Source organism: Chenopodium album, chromosome 19 (assembly GCF_948465745.1).
Source record: "Chenopodium album chromosome 19, dcCheAlbu1.1, whole genome shotgun sequence".
Classification (NCBI taxonomy): Eukaryota; Viridiplantae; Streptophyta; class Magnoliopsida; order Caryophyllales; family Amaranthaceae; genus Chenopodium; species Chenopodium album.
In genome coordinates this window covers 279,073-298,496 of record NC_137852.1, presented here as the reverse complement: position 1 = coordinate 298,496, position 19,424 = coordinate 279,073, and the positions used below count along the sequence as shown (strand labels likewise).

Sequence of the window (19,424 nt, the reverse complement as noted above, 5' to 3'; positions counted from 1 at the left end):
TTGACAGAGTACTTGATTGTTACGGAGTATATAAAAATTAATATTCATTTGATCAAAAAATTAATATTCATGATAAAAAAATATTACTACCTCCGTTTCTTATTTCTCGCAACAAAGGGGTATTATTTGTGAGATATAAAATATTCATTTGTTGCAAGAAATAAGAAACGGAGGTAGTACTACGTATTAAAAAAAAAAAACCCTTACAATTGAAAAAAAAAAAAAAAAACCTAAATAAAAGGAGCAACACTTTCAGCAAGTCTGACTGCTTGCATGCTTCATCCAGCTTTCACAGTGCCATCCATATATGGTTAAACTTTAAAGTCAGATACCATATAATTTTCTAACATTTAATTCTCATTATTTAAAATTTAATCAATTAATTACTTTTAATTAATTATACAGGGTACCTAAATTTTTCTAATTCAAAGTCTTCCTTTTTACCCCTTTTAAGTTTTACTCTTTCCATCCATCATATTATTCTGTCTTTCTCTTTCTGCAAATAAACTCTCAAAAATTTCTCAGTTGAAATTCATTGATAGTGACTTTAACTAATTCTTACTGTTTTTATTTATTTATTTATTTTCTCTCTCCTCATTTAGACTTTTAGTATTGCTCTGTTTTAAAACAGGGGAAAAACAGAGTTCACAAATCTCCCAAAAAATAAGAAAAGATAAGAACTTGTTGAATTTTTGGGGATAATTTGGTGAAAAAAATGACGGTTGAACAAAGGGAAGATGAATCAATTGATCAATTTCCAGTGGGTATGAGAGTATTGGCTGTTGATGATGACCCTATTTGTCTTAGGCTTCTGGAATCTCTCTTGAGAAAATGCCAATATCATGGTATGTTTTCTTAATTTATTATTTGATTTTTTTTTTTTTTAAATTTCATTAAATAATTTTTAATGGGTTTTTAGATTTATGATGATTTTCTGGGATTTTTCGGATATTGTGTTTGTAATAATTTCATGCTTCATTTCTTACCCTAGAATAAATTTCTGTGTTGTTTACTAATAATTTTCTGATAGTGTTCTAATTTTCTATTCTTAATTTACTAATGAAATGCAATTTAATTTTATAGATTTTTTTTTAACTCCTGTTTTATTATGTGTTTGCTATTGATTTTGTATCTGGATGATTTGATTATAATTCAGATATTATTTGCCTTTTTTTTTTTTTTTTTTTTTTCCAATTTGTGAATTTTCAGCATGATTTTTAGTTTCTTTGCAAGCAATAGATTCTCAGATTTGTGTTGAAAAGATTGTTACTTTGAGTTTTTTTGTCAATATAAATCCTCAGATTGAATGCCTATAATTTGGGTTAATTTGATTTATAATCTACAGTAACTAAATTTTGTAATATGAGCAATCTGTGAAATTGGGTTGAATTTTTAATGCCATATCATATTTTCTGAATATTTAGCTGTGACAAATGAGAATAATGAGATCTATTTGCAAACTTGAAGGGGATATTACTGACTTGTCTTTTAATTTTTCCATATTTTTAATAATTTGGAAAATTTTGCTAACATTGTTGCAAAATCAGTGTAACAATGTCTATTAGTCTCAAATGCATAATTCAATGTTTATTTGTTTTTTTTTTGGGTAAATGATGGTCTGATGTATGAGAGTTTTGAACATTGTAGTTACGACGACAAGCCAAGCCATTCAGGCTCTGAAGATGCTGAGGGAAAACAAGAACATGTTCGATCTCGTGATTAGCGATGTTCATATGCCAGACATGGATGGATTTAAGTTGCTTGAGCTTGTTGGGCTTGAGATGGACCTGCCTGTTATAAGTAAGCTATGAAAATCATTTTATTGTTGATTTCATTTCTTTTTAAATCATATTCTGTGTATCTTCTACTAATAGAAATATGTATAATTGTAGAAATCAATTTGATTCATTTCATTAATTATACAATAATGTAGAATATCTGCATTGATTGGGTGTATTTCCTGAATCATTGCTGTTTATGAAATAAATTAATGACTTGATTGTAGGCTAAAATTTCTTGGTTACATTCACCTCACTTCAATTTGATGATTTTTTTTAAAGACTTATCAAATTGGTTAGTCAGGGCAGTTTTAAGCCCGTTAGTTATGAGGCGGGTTGATTTGGATAATCTTTTGTGTATTAATTGTGGAATGCTCTCTTCACTTGTAATAAAGTCATAGTGCTATTTAGGGATGCCTAGAAAATTTGTCATCTTTAACAAAGTAGAGTTAGACTATTACTGAATTCCAAACATACTCTCATGTAAATAGAATTTTGGATTGTTGGAGAAATAATTAAAAGGAGACAACTATCAGTAAGACAGTTTAAGCAAAAATATAGTGAACACTTAGTTATGAGGTGGGTTAATAAAAATGTAAATATTAACTTTGAACATAGAGTTTTCAGTGGGTTTTGTGTAAGAAAATCTTGTTTAAACCCTGGAATATTTGGGGCAGGCTCGGTGTATGTAATGGGGGATCAACTTCTAACAGGTCTAATTTAGAGTGATTGTTTGTTTATGTGGGTTATTAGTCTTATTACTATAGCACAAGTTTAAGTGCTAAAATGGGAAAACTTGTGTTTACAGTGCTGTCTGCTAATGGTGATCCCAAGCTGGTAATGAAAGGGATTACGCATGGAGCTTGTGATTACTTGCTAAAGCCCGTGAGGTTGGAAGAGCTGAAGAATATCTGGCAGCATGTTGTCAGGAGAAAGAAGTTTGATCCTAAGGACCGAAACAGCTCTAACAGCCTGGACAAGAATTCCGGTGGAGATAATGGAACTGGAGGTCCAAACTCTGATCAAGATGCGAAATTTTGTAGAAAGAGGAAGGACCAAAATGCGGATGATGATGAAGACGATGATGAGGATGATAATGAAAATGAAGACCCTTCTGCTCAAAAGAAACCCCGTGTTGTCTGGTCTGTGGAGCTGCATCGCAAGTTTGTTGCTGCTGTTAACCAGCTTGGTCTTGAGAGTATGTTCTCTCTTATTCTCCTCTTCTTGCAGAATTTATGATGATTCTATAGTTTCCTTAAGATGGTCATTCTATATTTCTACAAAGGTATATGATATTCGGCCCAAATTCTATCAGTATGATCCTAATATGTACCTCAATTTACATTATAGTATCAACCATCAAGCTACATAGAAAACATCATGAGGTGCCGAGGATACATTATCACCAAGTTTTGCTATTAATATGAAATTCAACTTATAATGATGATTGTAATGCTCATTTCTGATCCAAGAGCTTTGAAGGGGTTCAGACTTCAGAGAGTAGTGCAAGATTGTTCTTGTAGCATTTTTTTTACAATTTTATTTCATCATTATTGTTATCACTGGTAGCTAGCTATTGTACTTTGTACTCAAGAGTTGAGATTTTCTTATCTTAAATGCTGATAATGTCTTCTTTTTGAAATGCAGAAGCTGTACCTAAGAAAATCCTGGAGTTAATGAATGTCGACAAGCTTACTAGAGAAAATGTGGCCAGTCATCTCCAAGTAAATTTCTGCAAACTCAGTGTTTTTATTATTGTAGAAAAACACCATTTCACAAACTTAGAATTTTCCTTATGTTTTTGTGTTTCCCAGAAATATCGATTGTATTTGAAAAGAATCAGCGCAGTGGCTAATCAGCAAGCTAACATGGCTGCCGCGTTAGGAGGGCCTGATTATCTCAGAATGAACGCAGTGAATTTTCATGGCTTCAATGCGAGTCCACAATTTCATAACAACTCTCTGAGACCCATCCCGCCCCCTGGAGTCTTGGGAAGATTGAACACTCCAGCTGGGATGGGCGGCCTTCACGGGCTCCCTCCTTCTGGACTTGTTCAGCTGAGCCAGCCCCAAAATCCAACTTCTTCCATCACTGACTCCAAATTCCACCCCAACTTGTTTGCTGGGGATCATACTGGGAATGTACTTCAAGGGATGCCGACATCATTGGAATTTGATCAACTCCACAAAAACAATACCATCTTAAGTGGCTCAAGCAATTCAATTCTCAGCCTTCCTAACAGTTCATTGACGATGCAAGGCCGTTCCTCTCAAGAAACACAAAGTCTTGACAGTTTTGGGGTGAACATGAATTCTGCCCCTAACTTGCTAGATCATAATAGATGTAGTAGCAGTTGGCCAGCAGCTGTCCAATCGCAGCCAAATTCTATGAGTCACATAGACACTAGGGTGCATGATTTTTCACCAAATATCTCTATCCAAAACCGGTTGCAGAACTCGAACATGATGGGTGAGAATATGATGCAGAACACGAGTCATGTGGCCAAGCAAGTATGGGATGTAGATTTTTTGGATGGCTCGGCAAATCCTTCTTTGACTGGCACTCACAGTGCATACAATCCAAGCAGCAGGAGTAGAGATACGGGATATGATATGTTGGGACAACCGGGGTTTGATTGCTTAGCCCCCCAGCATGACCAGATGCTCCAAAATTCAGCAGTTGACATGACAAGAAAAACAAAGCAAGGGCAGTTCATGGAACAAGGAGGGAGGCCTCTGGGAAATTATAATGCTGGTAATGGTGCCGGGTCCTTGGAAGATGTTGTGACCGCGATGTTTAAGCCTGTATGATCTTTCGTTTTCTTTGTGCAGGTATACTTCTTGAACTAGGTTTACACCCTTAATTATTGAATCCAATGTGCTGATAATTATCCTGTAAACCTTGTTACTTCACTGTGGGGTCGGTTCTATGTTCCCCCTTCATCATACTTAATTAAAAGACCTTTCACAGGATAGTAAATCATACCTTTGTGAAAGCATGCCTAGGTTCACTTGTAGTTTGTATGTCACGATGTTTTGAGCAATGCTGGTTTTTGTTTTCAACTAATTTGCCGTTTCTGTTTCAGGAACAAGATGTGAAAACGTCGAAGAATGGGGAATTTGAATCTGATATGTATTCCTAGTTAGTTGAAGGCTTGTTTAATGGTAGAAGGTAAACTGGAGAAGCACAGCCCAATTTGGGAAATCTCCTTTATTTGTAGTTTTATGATACATTTGCTACCTTTGTTTTAGGCTAAGTAGTTGCTGTTCTAAATAAATATTATGGTTAGTCGGTACTCAGATGCTTACCATGCCCCATTCTCTAATTTAAGGTTTCGTTCTTTTTACATGAATCTCCCTTTTTCGAACGTATCTGAAATTTGCTTCCATCTAGACTTTCTTCAAGTTATATGTACAAGCTCAAGATACCACCTAAGCAGTCTTTTTTCAAGGCAAATATGTTCACACGATGGCCTAGAAGTTCGTTCAAACATGTTTTAATAAACGCTATCCAAAGTCAAATCACAACTAGTTGAATTTCAAGACTTCAAGTGAAAAGAACACGCTTCTACGTTCTACTGTTATTCGCGTCTTGATGCTAAAAAATACTAGTATATGATTTCCATGATTATGTTTATGATTATAATTTGAAATATTTTGTCAGATTCAAAATGTACAAATTTCATGGAACCAGGCATCTAAGAGATTGGATAAGGTATTCCATTATTACTCCTCTGACATGAAGATGCAATCAAATGATATCCCATCTCTGAACAAGATACTCCTATTTATTTATCTACTGGAAAAAATAATAAAGACAATACTCCCTCCGTTCCACAATGATGTTCCTGTTTTCCATTTTGGGTGTTTCAAAATGATGTTCTTGTTTTGGAAACTTTCCTTTTTAGGATAATATTTTTTTTCCATGTCTACCCTTACAGAAAAATTAAAATGCCTAATATATCCTCATTTTAGTCTGACTCATTAATTACTTCAACATTTATTAATTCTGAAAAATGGTTTTACTTAACTAGGAAATCCCAGAGAGTTTCCAAAACAAACAGGAACATGGGGTACTTAAACAGCTGGACAAAATCTTTATCCACAATTAATGATATTCTCATAATCTCCATCTTCCTTAATTTTCACAAAAATTTCAAAACAGGAACATCATTGTGGAACGGAGGGAGTACTTTTTTGTACTATTACCTCGTATGTTAAAGACATCTTTGTCAGATTTATCTTTCAACAATGCAATGATCCCATCAATATGATTAATAATCATAATATGCCAAAGTACACATACATTTAATTTCAGGGTAATTATTTGCTAATGTCACCTTACATAAGCATGAAAGAAGCCAAATTATCTAGGGCTATAATTTACAACCTTCTTCATCACCCATCCATTCGGTGCCACATTTAATTTTAGCCGATAGCATCTATTCCAAGGAAGATTTTACAATGGTTACAAATTACAATACATTTATTGTCATTACAACAATACATAAGATTAATTAATAATTAGTGTAATTTTTTTTTTCTTTCGACGGCTACAATAAAGTTGTAGCTATTATGAGAGAAATATATAACAAAAGTTAATAAAATTAAAGGAACAAACCAAAATAAAATAAATTGTGGGTGTTAAGAAATATTGTTGAGGAAATAGTGAGAAAATGTAGTAAGGATTTGTGAGTTTAATCCAATCCTCACATCAATACCTTTGTCATCCTTAGGACTTTGCATGAAATATGCAACTTGTGGGACAGGAGGAGTTAAAGGGCATGCACAAACAGCTGAATTTGCAAAAGGGTGCATGAAATTAACCTTGTGAAATGGCATTCTAGTCCAATCTGAGACCATGGTGAGCTCCCTTAGGGATGGGAGGGCGTCCCCGGACCCCTCGAGTACCTCGAGATACGTGCTAACGTAATCATTGTCGACGGAGTTCTTGGCCATTTTGATCTTGTTGACAAGGGCTTCGTAGCTTGCGAGCTCAAGTTCGCCGGCTGTGAGGGCGACGGAGGCTAGAACATAAGCATTTCCACTGAAGCCTTGGGAGAGTTGGGGTGTGAGTCTTGTCCTTGTGTCTACTGCAAATTGGAGACATACCATTCTTTCTCTTCTTAGCCCTAGTGCTTTTGTTCTTGCCTGTAGTATTGTATAATAGTTCATTGATCATACATGCTACTCGTATAATATAAGATTATATATGTAAATGTTGTGAAATTATAATGAACATAAATTAATCTTATTAGCAATAGATAATCATACTATAAACAGATATAGCATTCACTAGAACCTTTACAATTTAAATGAAACAATTAGGCAATGGTACGGTAAATTGAAACTTCTTCCACCATAAATCATATTTGTACTGATGCAGCTTTGTTCAATCATCCCTCAAACCATGACCTAAAATGTGTGAAATGATACATACGTGGTACATGATACGCTGATACACCTTTAGACTTAACTTAAAGCTAGTTTAAAGTAGGTAGCAAATTATACTACCGTACTAGCTCATTCCATGTACCAGTTCAACTGTAACACGGTTTAGATATAAATGTAAAAAGATTAAGTCAATTGCTTATTAGCATATGATTTGATTGATTTCCATGCTTATGATAACCAAATATTCATTCAAACACACTTAATTAATATTAATAACTAGACGCCAATACGTTACGTTCGTGTTCATTTTGAACTTAACATGAACAACATTATATCATAAAACCCAATTATTGATTGTTTAGACGAGCTCAGAATACTTACCTTCCATAGGTGTGCAGTGACAATCTCAAAAGATGAACACGACGATGAAGAGTAGCTATTAAGGCCATAAGTTCTCCTCTTCAAGGTGTCAATCATCGACGAGGTGAAGTGAAAGGTTGTAAGAACACAATCATCTTTAATAGAAGACGGTACAAACAATTGAGGATTCATAAGCATGCCACCACTAGGAGCTGCTTGGGTGATCAATTGGTACAAATGTTGAATAGCCGCGACTTTTGTTAATGCAGCTTCTGGATTATTGTTGTTGTTAGAGTTGGATTTGAGGTGTAACAATATTTCTCGGTCATGCACGGGTTTATGCCAATCAAGTGCCTTAATTCCAAGCTTAGTAGCTTGAGTATTGGACGCCCAAGCTGATAAAAAATTGAAGGTTGCTTGACCGTCGAAAAGTGCGTGACTTGTTCCTACCCCAATTGAGTAGCCTCCACATCCAAATTTTGTCACCTGCATTATTAATCAAACAAGTAACATGTATGGTTACAAACAATGCGTTACATATACTTATTACAACATATATACACTACACTAAATCGATCGAGGAACTCCTAGTTGATCAATGATATTATATTGGGAAATCCCAGAATACCTACATAGCTACACATGTACATATAAGAGGTATTATTTCCATTAGATGTAAATATTCCTTTGTTGCAAATAATATGAAATAGAGGTAATAATATAAAATTGTTTTGAGTATGGACTAGATCAATAGTTTGATCCCTGAGATTATATTTCCGTTAATTATATAGATCATTGAAGTAGTATTATACTTCGTATAATTTATTATTGGCAACTAAATTCATGGATATAAATAGTTAAGAAATCGTTAGTACATGATTCACTTGAAATTTCTAAGGGAGTTATGGGCATCATAAAATAACAATCCTAGTAGCTATCTTACAAATTCACTTCTACGATTTAGACCGAAAAAGGATAATTGCTAGTTTGCTACTTAAAAAAAATATTTTCGATCAGTTATGAAGTGCTTCGTATTACCACTGAACTTATATTAGATTATTAGCTAGTAATCTAGGGGAATCATATGTGTCCAAAACCTGCTAAAGATATAATAAGATTAAATAGCTACATACATAAACATAAGCTACAATCATAAAGGCGTCGAAATCAAGATTATCTCAGTTCTATAATATAAGATGCTTATTGATAAACGCTTAAATATATAAATAGCATAATCTAAGAAAAAAATTAAATTTCATTTGATGCAATTAAGATATAAATGGTGAATTCCTTTTTCCATATCATAATCTTTTGATCATTGTGTTGGCAAGGTCTATAAAAAAATTAATCAAGGGGTAAAATAAAAGTCTTTTTCAATGGTTAAGCAACTAGCTAGGGCTAACTTATAAGAGCTTAATTAACATACATGTTGATAGGAAACTTGGATCATTTTAAACTCAAAGTTAATGGAAAAATATGGTCTAATTTTATAGAATATATAAAAATAAATACTACACTTGCAATAGTGAGTCATAAACATTATTCATAATAAAAATTTATATGTAGGAATATCTTTTTGAAGCAATAAGGAGTATTTTAATTTTCTTCTTTGGGTATGAACAAACAAGAAAACAAATCAACAAGAGTGAAAGAAGTGCAACAGCTTTTATATATAAAATTAAAAGCTGAAGTGTATGTTGTACAACATTAATCAGATCATATAACATTATAACAACCTTAGCTTCATGGTACACATATAAAGTACAACTATAAACTTACACATCACAAAACCTTTCTGACTTTCATCTTTTTATATTATTTAATTTGTAACAAAATGAAATTTTATTAGAGTTAAAGCAATTCAAGACTTAATTTATGTTATACTATATACGAAGTAACATACATTTATTAGCGAAACTTGCAATAATATACACATATTAAAATGTAAATATTCTAGTAAAGAGGTAAAATATACCAAATTAGAGTAAATTACCTGAGCAACAAGAAGGGGCATATCAGAAGTAGGCTTATAAACCAAATTCTCAAATAACTCATTATATTGAGAAAGATTACCGAGCTCCGAAACCCTAGTTTGTGTAACAGCTTCAACCATAATTGCACCGCCATTGTTGCACCAAAGATCAAGCTTATTCCCATTATTAGGGTTTTTACTTAATCTCCCGGCTGCTGGGTACCATAGTGACAACGTCTCCTCTAAACCCAATTTCAAGCTACTAAATACATAATCATTACCATAATTATGATTATGATGAGAAGGATTATAGAAAAACACCAAGTACATAAGTGTAGGACATTGCCTATCTAAATTGGAAAGCTTCATAACTTTGGTAGGTTGCATGGTTTTTGGATATACATTTACCTTTTTGGTGACAAAAACACTAGCCATGATTTTTTTGCTAAATAAAGCTTATAAATTTAACTAGTGTAATATATAATAAGAGTAAAAATGAATAATTTGGTTTTAATGAGATATAGATGAATGAGGGTTTATGAACATATATAAGGAGTAGAAGATACTAATTTGTAGCTAGGGAAGTAGATTCCTAGCAGCCGACCTTTGTCTTTATTAATAATGGATTTTGTTTAATAATCTATCTTATTAATAAATTAATTAATTAGAATGGTGTATGCCCTTTTTAAAAAAAAAAAAAACAAAAAAAACTTAACTTGCAAAAAATCCATTGAATTTGCATGGTACTGTACATATATTTGTGTAAACGACATGAAAGTTTATAAGTTTATATAATTATATATTATTTGACTTACATATTATTTATTGTCTGGTTCCCGCTATTTTTTATTTTCATTTTTAAAATAAATTGACAGAGACAAAGATATGCACGGTTAAAAGGTGGCCGGTTCGTCCATATGCTAAGTAGTTGTTATAATTTTCTAAAAATAGTTGTACGCTTAATTATAAAAATGAAGTATATATATTTCAGGAATAACAATAAAAGTTGAGGTGCAAAACTTATATTCATGAACCTACCTGAATTAAATTTAATACATAAAAGATGAAATGTTGTGGTTGTCCAAGGGATTTTTTTTTTAATTAATTAATAAGTTAATTAAGTTGTTAATAATGGGAAACAAATGCAGTTGTTAAGGCAGAAAAGTAGCAAAATAATGAAGAAAGACAAAGGTGTTGTAAAAAGTGTATTGATTCTAGTTACAGCGAGCTTTGTTTGTAATGTTTTCAAGTACCCAAGAAATTCTGGTAGCATACGTACAGATGCTCTCCAAGAATTTTCTTGTTATCTTTTCTTGTCTTTGGTCGAAAAATCTTTGTTACCTATCAACATGTCGATCACCAGGTTTAATTTTTCCAATGAACAATGAACGTGTACTCTCTTTGTCCAGAATTGATGGTCACATTCCTTGTAGTAATACAGAAGATAAGAGTTCTAATATTTCTCCTATATATGTTGTTATTTCTCCGTATTGTAATTGAGTATAATAGTTTAATTTTATTTTCTATTATACGATTGTTTGTTGTTTCGTAGAAGTTGAGAGTTTAAAACTAATATGATGCATGTATTATGTATAATGTATACATATATATGGTTTCAAAAAAAAAAAAAATGTATACATATATATCATGTAAATTAAGACATGTTAGCGTTAGTTAGAGTTTAAGACAATAATGTGATAATAACGTGACGAATACATATATAACTTATACGACTAAGGTTTATGAGGCTAATGAATCAGTATTTTTCTAATTAGTCGTGATGAATTAGAGATAGTATACATTTCAAAGTGGAGGTTCATAATTCTTACAAGATCAAAGGAGATTCTATCAAAAATTCAATTGAAAATGGGGAAAGAGAGCTCTTCAACCTTCTAAACGGTTAATATCTCTTCCTTTAACCTTCTAAATAATGGTTTATATCTCGTCTCTTTTCCAATAACAATGTAATGTATAGTTTGACATCTTAGTACTCTTGTACAATATTAAAACTCAACATGATCCATAATAACAGTAGTTGACTAGTGATCATATATGGCTCCAAACAACATTATATGACCCTGGAAAGCATCCCCTACAATTTCGAGATTTTTTGACACCGACTCTCGAAACCTCTAAATTTGGTCTAAAATCGTGGATTATAGACTTCATTTTGGACAATTTTTGACTTTTTTAGAACTAAAACTGAAAGACCTTGAGGTGTTTTCCTTGGACCTCACAAAACCTCCAGAGGCTATTTGAGTGGTTGGAACTAACCACTTTGCTTTTAACACAGTTAATATGACTGTTTTTGTATACGTCTCCTTTCATTAGTTAAAGGCCACCATGGACCTTTATGTGACCGACTAATGATTTTATACAGTCCTAAATAACATTATATAATCTATCTCGAGATGGATGAGTTCCTTACAATTTCGTGAGATTTAACACCAAACCCCAAAACCTCCGAAATTTGTCTGATTTCGTGTATTATAACCTTTAACTTTAGCTTCAAAGAATGATTTTAGACCAAGCAAGACGTCTATATATAACATAATAATTCCAGTATTAATTCTTAACATAATCTCATATTATAAGTATGGAAAAGACGTCTTATCACATTGCAACTTCGCACATGTCAACCCAGTTTGGGAACAAAGCCCCTTGGGAGTGAGGGGGAGGTAGCATGATATTGATGTATGAATATGAGATGATATGAAGGAAAAATAATAATACCTTTTTATACTTTAGTGAAGAAGGTTGGGTATATGTAAAAAAAGTCAGGGATTCTGTCTGGTCGTACAAACATGATTTTCGTACACACATTGTACCACTAAAAACTAACACAAAAGAAAAAACATATAGTTCTATATATCAAGTCCTAAAGAAATAAAAGATTAATTAGTATAATTGTAGTACTAATTTAGTAATAAAATAAGGGGATGTTTGTTAATAGGGGAAAAAAGAGAGGTGGGAAATTGAAGCAGCAAAGTTAAGCGAGTGATTTGTTGGAAAAACAGGTTGGCAAAGAGAGTTGCTGTTTGAGTTAAAAGCATGCGTGTTTTTGAAGCTCAACTTGTCTTTCTTTGGTTTCCACTTTCCCAGCACTTTGCCGTTTTTCCAGTCATCCCACAATTATCTTTACACTTTTTTACCTTTCTTACTTTTTTCTCACTTTCTTCCCTCTTTTCTAATTTAATCTTATATTAATTAAACACTACGGAGTAATAGATTATATTAGGTTGAATTAAAACATACCAAGTTTATCTCTATCTTGTTCTATTGTATTGCTATATTGTACATTTCCTATATTATCTTATGCGGTTATGCCTTATGGTGTGTGAATTCAATCATAGATTGTAATAAATTGGTCACTCCTTTTTGGCAGTGTTTGCCTTTCCTCGCCGGGTTGAGTGTACATATGCTGGTCGAGTATATGTACCCGTCCAGTAGTTGTTGCGTTGATATTGTATCACAAAGTTTAAACTAATACAAGTACGTAGTAGTACTGTAGTAGAGCTGTCAATTCGGGTATTCAACTCGAGTTTGGGTCGGGTCGAATTAGGTCTTGGGTTGAATCAATATCAGGTTATGTCGGGTTAATCTAGCTTTAGATCAGGTTCAGGTCGGGTCAATTTCAGTTCAAGTTATAACGGGTCGTTCACCTTTTCGAATATAGGTCGGGTTCAATTCGAGTTAAAATCAGATCGGGTTCAATTTCAGGTTCGGATTGTGTTGAGTCGGGTTTGGATGGGTTAACAAAATGGTACATTCGGGTTCGGGTTAGTGTTGAGTCGGGTTTTGGTTCAAGTTTAATTCTAATAAATATCGATGTGGCCAAGTTGAACTATATAATTAAGCCTTTCATAATTTGATCAAGCATAAACAAGATTTTATTAAATCTATATACGAATAATAGAGAACAAAAGGTATATAAGCAGAATAAAAGATTTTATCAAATAGGTTTGGGGGTTTACAGAATTATACCAATATATAAGCTGAATAAAAGGTATATAAAATTTTATTAAACCTTCCATGACTCGGGTTCATGTTTTAATTGGGTCGGGTACTAGTTCGGGTTCAGATTGTTTCGGGTAGGATTAAATCGGTTGACGGTTACTAACAAGTCGGGTGCAAGTTCGGGTTCAGGTCATAAAGTATTGGAAATCGGTTTTCAGTTAAGATCAGGTCAGATTTAGGTCGTGTTACAGGTCACTAGTTTCACAGCATTGTTCTTGTATAGGCTGGGTTCAGATCATTGTCGGTTAAGGTCAAGTTCTCGGGTCGAATCAGTTTTGGACAGCTATAATAATCCACACTTTTTGAGGAAATTTTGAGGTTTCGGGGCCCAGTGGCAAAAAGTGTTGAGACCGTAGGGAATATATCTCGGGGTCATATAATGTCGTTTGAAACCATCATTATATGTTGTCGTAAACGTACGTGGTAGGCTTGAGTTTACGAAATCACTATAAGTTGTGAACGGGTAAAATGACCGTTTAAGGGCATATTGGATGTTTCCACCGAACCAATTGGATACCCGAAGGGTATAAGGGACCATGGTAAATATCCCGGAAATTTTTATTTCTAGGTGAAAAAAGGTCAAAAAGTTGCAAAATTGAAGGCTGTATAATCCACGTTTTTTGAGGAAATTTTGAGGCTTTGGGGCCCAATGGCGAAAGGCCTTAAGACCCTAATGGATACATCTCGAAGTCATATAATGCCGTTTGAAACCATATATGATCATTATATGTTGTCATAAACGTCTGTGGTAGGCTTGAGTTTACAAAATGGATGCAAGTTGCGAACGGGTAAAATTACCTGTTAAGGGAATATTGGATGAGTCCACCGACCCAATTGGATTCCCGGAGGGTATTAGGGAACATGGTAAACATCTCGGAATTTTTTATTTATGAGCGAAAAAAGGTTGAAAAATTACAAAATTGAAGGCTATAATCCACGCATTTTGAGGAAATTTTGAGGTTTCGGGGCCCGGTGGCGAAAAGTGCTGAGACCCTATAGGATATATCTTGAAGTCATATAATGTCGTTTGAAACCATATATCATCATTATATGTTGTCGTAAACGCCCGTGGTAGGCTTGAGTTTACGAAATCACTATAAGTTATGAACAGGTAAAATGACAGTTTAAAGGCATATTGGGTGGTTTCACCGACCCAAAGGAACTCCTGAAGGGTATTAGAGATCATGGTAAACATCTCGGCAATTTTTATTTCGAGCAAAAAAAGGTCAAAAAATTACAAAATTGAAAGCTATAATCTAGGTTTTTTGAGTAAATTTAATTTTGAGGCTTTGGGGCCCGATGGCGAAAATTCTTGAGACCCTAATGGATACATCTCGGAGTCATATAATGTCGTTTGAAACCATCTATAATCATTATATTTTTTCATAAACGTCTGTGGTAGGCTTGAGTTTACGAAATCGGTGCAAGTTGCGAACGGGTAAAATGACCTTTTAAAGGCATATTTGATGGTCCACCGACCCAATTGAACTCCCAGAGGGTATAAGGGATCATGGTAAACATCTCGACAATTTTTATTTCCGAGCGAAAAAAGGTTAAAAAATTACAAAATTAAAGGCTATAATCCACGCATTTTGAGGAAATTTTGAGGTTCCTAGGCCCGGTGGCGAAAAGTGTTTAGACCCTATAGGATGTATCTCGGTGTCATATAATGTCGTTTGAAACCATATATGATCATTACATGTTGTCATAAACTTCCGTGGTAGACTTGAGTTTACGAAATCACTATAAGTTGTGAACAGGTAAAATGACTGTTTAAAGGCATATTGGGTGGTTTCACCGACCCAATTGGACTCCTTAAGGGTATTAGGGACCATGGTAAACATCTCGGCAATTTTTATTTCCGAGTGAAAAAAGGTCAAAAAAATTACAAAATTGAAGGCTATAATCCACGTTTTTTGAGTAAATTTTGAGGCTTTGGGGCCCGTTGGCGAAAATTTTTGAGACCCTAATGGATACATCTCGGAGTCAAATAATGCCGTTTGAAACCATCTATAATCATTATATTTTTTCATAAACGTCTGTGGTAGGCTTGAGTTTACGAAATCGGTGCAAGTTTCGAACGGGTAAAATGACCTTTTAAAGGCATATTGGATGGTTCCACCGACCCTATTGGACTCCCGGGGGGTATAAGGGACCATGGTAAACATCTCGACAATTTTTATTTCCGAGTAAAAAAAGGTTGAAAAATTACAAAATTAAAGGCTATAATCCACGCATTTTGAGGAAATTTTGAGGTTTCGGGGCCCGTTGGCGAAAAGTGTTGAGACCCTATAGGATATTTCTCGGAGTCATATAATGCCGTTTGAAACTATATATGATCATTATATGTTGTCATAAACGTCCGTGGTAGGCTTGAGTTTACAAAATTACTGTAAGTTGTGAACGGGTAAAATGACCGTTTAAGGGCATATTGGATGGTTCAACCGACCCAATTGAACTCCTGGAGAGTATTAGGGACCATGGTAAACATCTCGGCAATTTTTATTTCCGAGCGAAAAAAGGTTGAAAAATTACAAAATTAAAGGCTATAATCCACGCATTTTGAGGAAATTTTGAGGTTTCGGGGCCTGGTGGAAAAAGGCCTTGAGACCCTAATGGATAAATCTCGGAGTCATATAATGCCGTTTGAAACCATATATGATCATTATATGTTGTCATAAACGCCCGTGGTAGGCTTGAGTTTACGAAATCACTCTAAGTTGTGAACGGGTAAAATGACCGTTTAAGGGCATATTGGATGGTTCCACCGACCTAATTGGACTCCTGGAGGGTATAAGGGACCATGGTAAACATCTCGGAAATTTTTATTTCCGAGCGAAAAAAGGTTGAAAAATTAATTGTAGGCTATAATCCACGCGTTTTGAGGAAATATTAAGGTTTCGGGCCCGGTGGTGAAAGGCCTTGAGACCCTAATGGATACATCTCGGAGTCATATAATGCCGGTTGAAACCATATATGATCATTATATGTTGTCATAAACGTCCGTGGTAGGCTTGAGTTTACGAAATCACTATAAGTTGTGAACGGGTAAAATGACCGTTTAAGGGCATATTGGATGGTTCCACCGACCCAATTGGACTCTCGGAGGGTATTAAGGACCATGGTAAACATCTCGGCAATTTTTATTTCCGAGCGAAAAAAGGTTGAAAAATTACAAAATTAAAGGCTATAATCCACGCATTTTGAGGAAATTTTGAGGTTTCGGGGCCCGGTGGCGAAAAGTGTTGAGACCCTATAGAATATATCTCGGAGTCATATAATGCCGTTTGAAACCATATATGATCATTATATGTTGTCATAAACGTCCGTGGTAGGCTTGAGTTTACGAAATTACTGTAAGTTGTGAACGGGTAAAATGACCGTTTAATGGCATATTAGATGGTTCCACCGACCCAATTGGACTTCCTGAGGGTATTAAAGACTATGATAAACATCTCAGCAATTTTTATTTTCGGGCGAAAAAAGGTCAAAAAATTACAAAATTGAAGGCTATAATCCAGGCTTTTTAACGAAGTTTTGAGGTTTTGAGGCTCGATGACGAAAAGCCTTGAGACCCTAAGGGGTTACATCTTAGAGTCATATAATGCCGTTTGAAATCATATATGATCATTATATGTTGTCATAAACGTCCGTGGTAGGCTTGAGCTTACGAAATCATTACAAGTTGTGAACAAGTAAAATGACCGTTTAAGGGCATACTGGGTGGTTTCACCGACCCAATTGGACTCCCGGAGGGTATTAGGGACCATGGTAAACATCTCGGCAATTTTTATTTCGGGCGAAAAAAGGTTAAAGGAATTACAAAATTGAAGGCTATAATCCACGTTTTTTGAGATAAATTTTAAGGTTTAGGGGTCCGGTGGCGAAAACCCTTGTGCCCTAAGGGATACATCTCGGGGTCATATAATGCCGTTTGTAACCATATATGATCATTATATGTTTTCATAAACGTCTGTGGTAGGCTTGAGTTTACAAAATGGATGCAAGTTGCGAATGGGTAAAATTACCGTTTAAGGGCATATTAAATGGTTCCACCGACCCAATTGGAATTCTAGAGGGTATTAGGGACCTTGATAAACAACCCGTCAATTTTTATTTTCTGGCGAAAAAAGGTCAAAAAATTACAAAATTGAAGGCTATAATCCACGTTTTTTAAGGAAATTTTATAGGTTTTGGGGCCTGGTGGCATAAAATGGCAAAATTGAAAACCCCATTGTTCGAGTATTTGCTGGGATCAGATCATTGTTGGTTAAGGTCGGGTCCTCGGATTCAATTTGAGCCAAATTCAGATCGGATTCAATATCAGGTTCGGGTCGTGTGCAAGTCAGGTTTGAGTGGGTTAATAGATGGTACATTCGGATTCGAGTTAGTGCTGAGTTGGGTTTTGGTTCAAGTTCAATTCTAATAAATATCGATGTGCTCAAGGTGAACCTATATAATTGCACTTTCCATAATTTGATACACATTATCAAGATTTTATTAAACCTATATATGAGTAATAGAGATCAAAAGGTATACAAGCTGAATCGGATTTGGGTTTACATATTTGTACCAGTATATAAATTGAACAAATGGCATATACTCGTAAATTTTATTATACCTTCCATGACTTGGGTACAGGTTCTAATTGTTGTTGGGTCGAATTAAATCGGTTGACGGTTATTCTCAGGTTGGGTACAGGTTCGGGTTCAGGTCAAAAAGTATTTGATCAAATCGGTTGTCGGTTAGCATCAGTTCAGGTTGGGTTACAGGTCACTAGTTTCACCCCATTGTCCGGGTACAAGTTGGGTTCAGATCATTGTCGGTTCAGATCAGGTTCTCGGGTTGGGTCAGTTTTTGACAACTCTAAGTAGTAGTTGATAAGTTTGCATTTTGGGTTAACTAAAATTGTTAGGATTCTAAAAGTTCTACTAGTATAGTAGTAATAAGTATTGATAAGTTCATTTGACATCCACATAGTTTTAGCTATCTCATATGTCACATATGTGTCAATATATTGATCAAATATTGAACTTCATGATCTATTAACAATTATTTTTTTATTGAATTTCACGATTACTTGATGAAAAAACGTAATAACACGTGTTTTAAATAAACAAAGTCATAATATAAACATGCGCACAACATAAACACTCAAATATAAAACCGGTAATTTGTTAAATAAAGTGCCTAGCAATCTTAATCTAGTTACATTGCCATTTCAAATAAGTTCAATGATTGAAAATTTATAGAGTAGAATATTGTACATACAAGTGTTATGTTTGCTTGAACTTCTATTAGCCACACACAAGATTCAACTACAAGATATGTAGGAACAAATGTTTTGACTTTTAACTTGACCAATAAAGCAATAAACCTGATTAATTATGATTAAAATATGTACAAGTTTCTATTGTGTTATAGTTAATTGGTATATTTTGCTAAGGTCTAATATCAGTCACAAGATTTAAATATAGACCCTTAATCAAGTCCTTAACTAACAGCTCCATAAAGGGCAGTACCAATTAAAATTCTTAGCACAAAATAAAGTAACATACAGTAGTTTGTAGTTCGTATAAAAGTCTAAAATACTTGTATGTATCTTTACTTAGAGTGGCAGACAACAAGGGTCTTCTATTGCTGCGGCTTTGGCAGGCAAATGTAGCTAACTAAGCTAAGCCATGAAAACTGCGAAGGTGGTCCTTTTAATACCCGAGAACTTGATTCTTGCAATAAGTAATCTAGGTTGCATGAAAGTGGATATGAACACGGTGGAATCCGGACCTATATGATGATATTGATACGAAAATTCTATTTTTATAATTGATGGAACCCAATACAACGAACAATGATAAAAACATAAATTGAAGGCTTGATACGTAGGATGAAACTAATATTTATACC

At 34.2% G+C, this 19,424-nt stretch overlaps 2 protein-coding genes across 2 annotated transcripts; one reads left to right on the top strand and one right to left on the bottom strand.

Moving 5' to 3' along the window:
- The first annotated feature begins 529 nt into the window (after window positions 1–529).
- Window positions 530–5,122, top strand: LOC145594810 (two-component response regulator ARR12-like). Its single transcript, XM_081651143.1, has 6 exons — window positions 530–845; window positions 1,648–1,800; window positions 2,587–2,976; window positions 3,426–3,502; window positions 3,593–4,609; window positions 4,864–5,122. The coding sequence occupies exons 1-5, from the start codon at window positions 716–718 to the stop codon at window positions 4,586–4,588; spliced, it is 1,746 nt and encodes a 581-aa protein (XP_081507269.1). The 5' UTR covers window positions 530–715; the 3' UTR covers window positions 4,589–4,609; window positions 4,864–5,122.
- Window positions 5,123–6,396: 1,274 nt separating this feature from the next.
- Window positions 6,397–10,002, bottom strand: LOC145595920 (brassinosteroid-related acyltransferase 1-like). Its single transcript, XM_081652351.1, has 3 exons — window positions 9,525–10,002; window positions 7,553–8,017; window positions 6,397–6,928 (listed from the first exon to the last, which is right to left on the bottom strand). The coding sequence occupies exons 1-3, from the start codon at window positions 9,936–9,938 to the stop codon at window positions 6,422–6,424; spliced, it is 1,386 nt and encodes a 461-aa protein (XP_081508477.1). The 5' UTR covers window positions 9,939–10,002; the 3' UTR covers window positions 6,397–6,421.
- Window positions 10,003–19,424: the final 9,422 nt, after the last annotated feature.

What these genes read in the sequence shown, in the direction of transcription:
- LOC145594810 (XM_081651143.1), top strand. Translation starts at nt 716, where the DNA reads ATGACGGTTGAACAAAGGGAAGATGAATCAATTGATCAATTTCCAGTG. An exon ending in GAGAAAATGCCAATATCATG is followed by an intron (nt 846 to 1,647) that starts GTATGTTTTCTT and finishes TGAACATTGTAG; the next exon opens with TTACGACGACAAGCCAAGCC. An exon ending in ATGTGGCCAGTCATCTCCAA is followed by an intron (nt 3,503 to 3,592) that starts GTAAATTTCTGC and finishes TGTGTTTCCCAG; the next exon opens with AAATATCGATTGTATTTGAA.
- LOC145595920 (XM_081652351.1), bottom strand. Translation starts at nt 9,938, where the DNA reads ATGGCTAGTGTTTTTGTCACCAAAAAGGTAAATGTATATCCAAAAACC. An exon ending in TGCCCCTTCTTGTTGCTCAG is followed by an intron (nt 8,018 to 9,524) that starts GTAATTTACTCT and finishes TTAATAATGCAG; the next exon opens with GTGACAAAATTTGGATGTGG. An exon ending in TCACTGCACACCTATGGAAG is followed by an intron (nt 6,929 to 7,552) that starts GTAAGTATTCTG and finishes ACAATACTACAG; the next exon opens with GCAAGAACAAAAGCACTAGG.